Raw genomic sequence first — 9,165 nt, 5'->3', positions numbered from 1 at the left:
TTAAACATTCTGTTTCCAGTTTTTCCAGATTCGTCCAGTGATTTTCAAAACTCAATTTCGTCCATTTAGAGTCCGTTTTAGCCTTCGATCCCTTATAGAAGTTTGTTCCTGACCTCCCGAAGTTAAATTTAGCCTATTTACTCGTCCAATTCCGTATTCTTAAGCATTCAAACGAGCCCACTGAAATCAAAGGTTAAATCTGCCCCATTTGCCTACCACACGTTTTGACATTGCCAAGATCGTATACCATACGGGCCCAACCGACCGCGGTACTCTGAGAACTTCGAACCGACACCAAAGTTCAACGTCCAGCCGAGATAGCTATTGTGGCTCCGAGTTTGTCGTTGAATTTCAATTTTATTTTAATTGCATTTCAATTCCTTGTATTGATTTGTTTTTTCCAATTCAATTGATTGGCTATATATTTAGTATAGAAATTTTTCAATTGTAATTAATTTCATTTTTTTATGCTTACTTTAAACACATGTATTTCAACCTTGGTTTATATCAATAAAATACCAATTTTTCTAAAATCTTATGTCAATTTCGCACTTTAATTTCCTTTATTTTTCGTCTTTAATTTACCCACATTAGCTTAAATAAAAATAATTTATCTCGCAAAGTTTTTATAACGGCGCGAGAGACCCAAGAAGGACTTTTTCAATCCTTGCGTCCCTCGCCAATCGCGTCGTTTAGATTTCAAGTTTGGCGCGCAAATTCTATAAACTTAACCGTCTTTAATAATTGAGAAATAATCTTCTCTGGCACGCCCGCACACTAACCACACGTGACAAGGTTGAAAATTAGCGTTACTCACAAAATATCGCTAACAATTTTATCTGAGGATCAATAAATTTATGTAGTTACAACAAAAAATAACTCAGATCCAAATGTTTGGAATGATCGAAATGGTGAAATTTGGATTGCAGATACTTTTCTACAGATTTGGATTTACGCGATATATATGTTTTATTGTTGTTTGTGTTTTTTTATACATTTTATGTTTTTCTTTGCTCTTTGTAGTTGTTTTTATCCATTCGTAAATCTTGTATTGGTCTCTACAGTGTTTTATTTCTGACTTTTTGGTTGTTGTATTTCTCCCTTTAGAAATAATTATTTTTCTAAGAAAAAAAAAACCCAAACAAAACAAAATTCATAAAAAATTATTAAAAAGCCTATTTTTTTTTTATTATTATTCCTTATTATAAACTAAATGTTTTATTTCTAAGTTGTCCAAAATTGCAAGTCACCCAAGAACTTCACAACTTTATAACTAACCTCGTTAACTTGTTTATTTGACAAATAACCATCAAGTTGCTTCTTCTTTTTTTTCAACAAATAATCCCTAAGACTAAAAAACATTCAACATAACATTACAACAAAAATAAAAGATTTCCAAAATATATACTGCTACATCTAACTAATCTGATGATAAATTAACATAAAGGTAAAAAAAAAAAAAAAACTTCCAAAATCACCAAATTTAATCTATTTGATGGGATATTTGTTCCAAATAAGCAAGTTAAAAGGGTTAGTTGTAAAATTGTGAAGTTCAATGGTCAGTTGCAGTTTTTAGACAATTTACGGGTTGGAAAGGTATTAAGCCTTTTATTGAACTTCAATTATATGTTTTAGGCAATTTCAATTTCAATTTCAATTTATTACAAGTTATGGGCGGAGCCAGCATAGGGCCCGGGGGGCCTGAGCCCCCCGGCCACCGGCTCCACCCTTGAGTACAGGTGGTTTTATCCCTTATAGTTCCATCTAATATTAGTGTATATAAACTCTATGTAGAAATTTCAATTTTTAAAGGTAGATGAGATAGTTAAAGATGGATGCTCCTACTTAAGAGGTCTTTAGGTTTCAACTTCCACCAATCTCATTTTATTTTTAAAATGACGTTATTTATTTTAACTTTATTTTTCAATAATTATAAAAATGGGTTACCATTATTATTAATTTTTTTTGGTAGAATTTTCAATAATTAATTAATTTAAATGAACATTTTATTTTTATAATATTTTTTAACTCATTTTTATTATGTTTTTTCCATTAAAAATGGTTCAGGTGCAAAAATACCTCTAACATTTTGGGTCAGGAGTAATTTTACCCCTAACGTCTAAAATGGTGCAATTTTACCCATAACCTTGGAACCCAATAGCAATTTTACACAAAATCGTTGATCTGTCATCTTTGATAGAAGAGGTCGAATGTGAGTATTATAGAAAAAAGAAAAGCGTATTAGTTCATTCTGTATGTCACCTGATATGTGAAAGATGACAGATAAATGATTTTGTGAAAGGAGGTCCGAATGAGCCAACTTTAGGTGTTTGATAGGTTTTTAATGTCAACTATAGGTGTGTGATATATTTTTAAGGCTAGCTATAAATGTGTGATAAGTTTTTTAATAAGTTCAGGGTGCCAATAGGCAAAACTTGCCAAGTTTAAAGGTGTAAATATACATTAAGCCTAAATTTTTTTTTATCTATTTCCATTTTTCCAAGATCCGTTAATCGTTATTTTATATTAAAATGGATTAAACGTATGTATCTTTTTTCTGAAGAACTATCTACCGTTGCAAACGAAGAGCCCACGTGGATTTTAACCGTCTTTCACGAACACCAACAAATAAGAGAAAATGGTTAGTAATCAATCAATGAATATCAATCTAAATTGATCGCTTCTAAATGAATCAACACGAGATTAAAGAGAGTGTAAACGGGAAAGGTAATTATTCAAAAAGGATTTCAACCGGTTCACAATAAATTTAGTTATAAGCTTGAAGAGAACATTGCATAAACTAATAGGCCAAAATTGGAAAAGATTGTCTGGATTCGACACTTTGAGAATAATAGTGATGAGAGTCTCATTAACGTTAGTAAGGACCACCCTAGCATTCAGAGCATTTAGAACCAAATCACAAACTTGTCCCCCCAAAACGATCCCAAATCCGTCAGGTCTCGGAGAATTATACGGTGACATATCAAACAAAGTAAAACGGACATCTAGTTGAGTGAATGGCTGAGCTAAATGGGCAAGGTCTCTCGGCTCCCAGATGGAAAAGCAATTATTGTGGCAAATAAATTCAAATTCATGAAATCCTCATGGTAGAGAACTTTGAAATAGTTAGCAACCATCTATTTAAGAACATGCGCATCCCAAACCCAAACACTGCTCCCATCAACCAAACCTTTAATTTTATTTTTCCTCGTAATAGAACTATGGAAGAAGGATATATCCCCCCGAAACAAATCCACTTCACTCTCGATTTTTGGTAAAATCTCTTCTTGAAGGAGGACCTCATCCAACTCGCGAATTAGTTTTTTCTCCAGCACTAACAACTCTCTCGTAACTCGGATGTTGAGATGCTTTTGAACCCCCTCAAGCCTACGGAACAAGCGTTGCTTCCTATGTTTGATATGCCCAAAAATAGTCACGTTCCAATTGCCTATTAATTGTTGAAAATTAACTATCTCTGAGCTGATCATATTATGTCGGTCCCAATTTTGATCAAAGAAAGTGATAATTATGTAAATTTCTTTGGTTAGAATCTTTTTACTGTAAGGTGCTGTTGGGATCGGCGGAGGACACTCTGAGTCAAAGTCAATGTATTGTTTGAGAATAATAAGAATAATTAACAAGAGAATAATTGACAAGAGCTTTAGGAGAATCAGTGATCATACTTAGAATTCTTTAGACTTGGGGAATTTATATAGATTTTTGTAAAATTTGGTCATTAATGATGTTATATTTGAATAGTCATATCAGTACTCCTCTTAATGGTCATTGCTTTCTATTTAAGTATATTTACTCCCATTGATCGTCATTTCAGTCACTTTCTCTTTTTCCCAATCCCTACTCTCTCTCTTTTTTTTTATTATTGTTGACAATTTGAAATGATTCAACATAAGGGTGATATGCACTCACTTCCTCGGACATATAATTTAGCATAATTTGAAAATCAAGCTCAAAGACCACCTTTTTAAATCCTTTATTCCAAGCTAATATGAGACCAAAATAAAGACTCCAAATCTTAGCTAAGACATGAGTGAAACAGTTAATTAATCCAACAACTTTCACAAGGAAGATTAATTAATTATCAAAACATAATAATATAATAACTAATTTTGTTTTCTTATTTTATTTGATTTAAAGCTGCTCTATAAGCTAGAAGAGAAAGGCACTCGATTAGAAGTAGTGAATGTTGCAAGAGACCAAAATGTAAAGGCAAACAGATTAGTGTGGCCAACACTCACAATGGAAATGCCTAGAATGCCCTTTAAGTTTAAAGCACTCCCAACACAAATATCCAGCAATTATTACCCATCCGAGAGACCAAAGAAGATTAGCGAATCCATATCCATGTATACCTATCGAGAGGCGCCTCACCCGAGGATATAGTAAAGGCTATTAAGATAGTATGAAGGGCCTCCCGATATTATATCACGTCAGGCGAATTATATCGGAGGTTATTTAGCCACCCTTGGTTGAAATGCATTTTGACAAAAGTTGGAAGATACGTGCTGAAGGATCCCCATGCAGGGATATGCGAATCACAAGAATGGGCTCAATCATTAGTGTGGAAGGCTCGCCTCTCTGGATATTACTGGATGGATATGGACAACGATGCTAAAGAGCTCATACAACAATGTCATAATTGTCAAAATTATGCCAGTATATCTCATTTCCTTACCGCTACTCAAAAGCCCATCTATATTGGATGGTCTTTCTCCACTAGAGGAATAGATTTGGTAGGACCACCACATATTGCCACAAGGCATCACAAGTTCATAATCATGGCAGTAGACCGTTACACTAAATAGTTTGAAGTCGAGTTGTTGGCAAAAATAACTTCCGAAAAGGTAATGATTTGTGTGAAAAATATCATCACTAGATTCAGAGTCCCTAACACGATAGTGATTGATAATGGCACATATTTTAATTGTGTTAAATTCAAAGCCTACTATCATGGTCTAAACATAATCAAAAGGTTCTTCACAGTAGTGCATCTTCGACCAAACATCATGAGAGAAGTCACAAATCGTACTATAGTGACTGGGTTTAAAAGGAGGTTGAATGAACATAAGAAAAGTTGGAAGGAGAGAAAAGAGAACGGTGGAGGTGGGTGAAAATAAACTTTCCTTGAAATTTTAAATATATCAATAGATTTAGAAAAAAACAAAGATAAACTTGAATGATATACAACAACATTAACACCAAATGACAAAAATAGTAAAACAAACATATTTTAGAGCAAGATAACTTGAATCATCATAACACATCATAATTACTATGCAATAATTAAGAGTTATATTGCACGGAAACTCTTCATCACTAATGTTTTTCTACATTTCATGTTTGTTTCCATTTCCATTTCTTTTCCATTATCGTTTCCTATCTATAGTTTTGTAAAAAAAACGTTTCAATTATGTTTCCATATCAGTTTCCTTGTCTGTGTCCGTACAACGTAAGTTAAGAGCTAAGACAAGATTTTACTGATAATAACTCCTCGTGGTCTACATAAGGCCTCAAGTGGTTTAGCCTTTGGCATTGTAAGTCCTCCACCTTCTATCATCTCAATTTCCTCCTCACTTACCCGTTTCCATTCAAAACATTGAATCAGTGATGCCAAAGTCAATCCCACCACTCGATGAGCTAACCCAGCACCAGGACACGATCTTCTTCCTAGCCCAAATGGCATAAGCTTAAAACCATCCCCTTCTCCATTCTCATATCTTTCAGGCCTATAACTTAATGGATCTTCCCATACTGTTGGATCTCTATGTATGGCCCAAGAATTGACTAATACTAGTGTGTCACGTGGTACATTATATCCTCCAATCATACAAGCTTCAGATGACACGTGAGGGAGTAGAAGTGGAACCGGTGGATATAATCTAAAGGTTTCAAGGATTATGTTTTTAAGATATAATAATTTTTGAAGATCAGATTCATCTACAAGTTGTTCTTTACCTACCTCATCTTCTATTTCTTTTGTAGCCTTACTTAATATGTTTGGATGGTTAACGAGAGCAGATAATGTCCACTCTAATGTCACTGCTGAGGTGTCTGTTCCTGCTAATATCAAGCTCTGCAAAATGGTCATTCATAGTACTAAGCAATCAAATGAAACTTAAGAATAATTGGAAAATAAGTGATAAATAAATCACTTCATCTTTTAAGATCAATTTACTCAAAATAAATTTTGATTTACTTGAAGCAACTTTTCCAACTTTTTAACTTTTAAAGGACACGATTTTGCATTTACCAAACACTGACTTTAATTGTAAAAACTATGAATGACTTTTAGGGTTTGAAATAGTAATGCCAAAGTGACTCTAAACTTTTGATTTTTTTTTTATCACATTAAACTCATGATAACTAGAAAAATGACATTTTAATATAATACTCGGTTAACATAACGTTATCATTTCATTTGTATTTAAAATTTATATTTTTAATAGTTTAAACATAATCTTTTTATATGTGTGATGTGTTATAAAGAAATTATAAAAATCTAATTTCGAACTGTAAAAAATATAATTTCATATACAAATGAAATGAATAACGCTTTACTAAGTGAATTAGACGTTCACAACAAATTAATTTAGTGAATAAGGGTTCAATACGATGAATAATAATAGATTAGGAATTCAATGTATTTAAATGAAAAATTAGCTATTAAATACACATAAATCAAAATGATGAGGAGTTGAAGATGCTTTTTACCTTTAATTTTAATGGGGTCTATTTCCTTCATTTTCTTTTGCTCTTTATGTTTTCATATTAAAAATAAGAATTATAGGAGTTTTGTTAGAAAACTGAGGTTATTTTTCATACATAAAAATCAATTTCCAACCATGTGGAATACCAAATTTTGATAGCATCAAATAGAAAACAACTAGTAAAAAAGTTCTAAAAGCCTGCTTGGATGAAGAAAGTTCAACAAATGGAAAGAACAGAAGGAAAAGTTAAGTTAACCTCGAAATCTCACCAATTTGGTATAACCGAAATTGAAGTTATTTCAAAATTTTCTAACCTTCGTTTAACTCCATTAAAACTCATTTCCAAACAAAATTAAATAAATAATTTCTATTTAATTAATTTCATCCAATTCCAAAACAAGATGTGCAGTATCATTTTCACCTTTTAAAAAGTTTTTTTGTTTTTTTATCAAATACACCAATAAAGCACGTGTTAACAAAAGAGACAAATTGAGATGTTCTAAAGATGCATCGATCATATTTTAATTTTTTTTTTTTTTTTAAAAGCATCAATCATAATCATATGGTAGCATAGGTTACTTCTGAGCTAATTTAACGGATAAAAAAAATCAAATTGTGGATTAATTAAATTGAAGTAGAATTGACCTTTCTCCGATTGCTGAAAAAAAAAGTTAATGAAGCAATAGCAGATAGAACAGAGGAAAAACAGAAAACTAACCAGAATCATGGCTTTGATAATCTCATCAGTGTAATAGTCAGGTTGTGATTGTTGTGAAGTAAGAAGATGATCGATCATACTATTCGTATTCTCCAAATTCCCCTTCTTATATCTATGTTCATCAATCAGCCCCTGCGAAAATCTATCAGTCTTTTCTCCCAGTTGTTTCAACTTATTCTCGAATCTTCCACCGTCGATCCAATTCAAAATCGGCAAGAAATCGCCTCGATTTGAAACCCCAGCGTAAGACGCAATCTCATCCATTATCGATCTGAACTGAGTCGCCTCTTCCTGGTCACTCACATCTTCTCCATAATATCTCTTTCCTGCAATCGTTCTCATCATAACATTGAAAGTCAGATCTCTAAACATCGGCCTCAATCCGACTCTGTTAAAATCTTCGAGAGAGGAATCGCATCGGCTTAGCTTTATGATTAGCCGCTTGATTTCGTCTTTCCGGATGCTAAGAAACATGTTGAGTCGCTGAGTTGAGAAGATCTCGATGGTTGCGATTCGGCGGAGGTTTCGCCAGTGATCGCCGTAGGAGGATGAAGGCATAGTGGAATAGTTATAAGCTAGAAGTTTGGCTGCTAGGAATTTGGGACGATTGGCTAAGATTACGTCATTTTTTGTGAAACATTCTTCGACGGCGGATGGTGATGAGACTACGACAACAAGGCGGAATCCGAAGCAGAGAGAAATTATTGAGCCGTAATCTTGAGAGAGACGGTGGAGAGTGCGGTGGAGAGGTGGTTTTAGGAGGCGGAGATGGCCGAGAATAGGTAGAGCAGGTGGAGAAGGAGGGAGGTTTTTGTGGTAATTTCTGGACCGGTAATTCAAAAAGAGGAGGACAAATACGGCGGGAAGAAATAAGTAAATGATCGAGGCTACCATGTTTCTACTTGCTTGCCTTCTTACTTTTTCAAGTGAATTTATAGAAAAAGGTTTGGAATCATCACTTAAATCTTCAAAGTAATGAAATGAATGTTTCAATTTCAATTTTAATTTTTTTTAAAGAACTATTGACTAAAAAACCTAGTAGTTTAATAATTTATTTTCAAAATTAATGAAGGGCAACATAAACAATCTATTAAATAAGGATTTGGATGGTTGAGATAACAAAAGGGATGGATAAATATACGTGGTGTATAACTTTTACTCGCTTTCATATTTTAGTATATCACTTTTAATTTTATACACAAAATTATATAATCTTTTGATAACCTCTCACTACACTATAGAACCGGTAATTGTGACCGATTGATGCGAAATTAATGCGTCACGTCGGCAATTTGATCACTTTAAAAGTAAAAAAATTGACTCACCTAATATAAAATTACTAAAATGCTACTGTATCATTCCTTGCAAATCATCTCTATTTTTTTCCATTTCTATCCCTAAGTCCTCTCTCTCTCTAAAAAGCTTTCATTCTTGTTGTAATAGGAATTTCTACATTATGCAAGATGTTTCTGCAGTTGATCATGTATTTTCTAAACTTCTAGTGAGTTGCAAATCATCTCTATTTTTTTTCCATTTCTATCCCTAAGTCCTCTCCCTATAAGTCATCTCTCTCTCTAAAAAGCTTTCATTCTTGTTGTAATAGGAATTTCTACAATATGCAAGACGTTTCTGTAGTTGATCGTGTATTGTCTAGACTTCTAGTGAGTTGCAAATCATCTCTATTTTTTTTTCCATTTCTATCCTTAAGTCCTCTCCCTATAA

At 33.1% G+C, this 9,165-nt stretch overlaps 1 protein-coding gene across 1 annotated transcript; it reads right to left on the bottom strand.

Annotated features, from left to right (window-relative positions):
* Nucleotides 1–5,131: 5,131 nt before the first annotated feature.
* LOC136231254 (cytochrome P450 81Q32-like) lies at nucleotides 5,132–8,466 on the bottom strand. The gene is made up of 2 exons (XM_066020581.1): nucleotides 7,444–8,466; nucleotides 5,132–6,091 (listed from the first exon to the last, which is right to left on the bottom strand). Exons 1-2 carry the CDS (start codon nucleotides 8,335–8,337, stop codon nucleotides 5,480–5,482), a joined length of 1,506 nt encoding a protein of 501 aa, XP_065876653.1. The 5' UTR covers nucleotides 8,338–8,466; the 3' UTR covers nucleotides 5,132–5,479.
* Between the last annotated feature and the right edge of the window lie 699 nt (nucleotides 8,467–9,165).

The sequence above is a fragment of the Euphorbia lathyris genome, chromosome 5, assembly GCF_963576675.1.
Source record: "Euphorbia lathyris chromosome 5, ddEupLath1.1, whole genome shotgun sequence".
Classification (NCBI taxonomy): domain Eukaryota; kingdom Viridiplantae; phylum Streptophyta; class Magnoliopsida; order Malpighiales; family Euphorbiaceae; genus Euphorbia; species Euphorbia lathyris.
The sequence above is the reverse complement of the archived record's forward strand: the minus strand, read 5'-3'. Positions and strand labels throughout refer to the sequence as shown.

Excerpts from the sequence above, each read along its gene's own strand:
- LOC136231254 (XM_066020581.1), bottom strand. The coding sequence starts at position 8,337 with ATGGTAGCCTCGATCATTTACTTATTTCTTCCCGCCGTATTTGTCCTC. Across the intron at positions 6,092-7,443 it reads TTATCAAAGCCATGATTCTG|AGCTTGATATTAGCAGGAAC; the intron begins GTTAGTTTTCTG and ends ACCATTTTGCAG.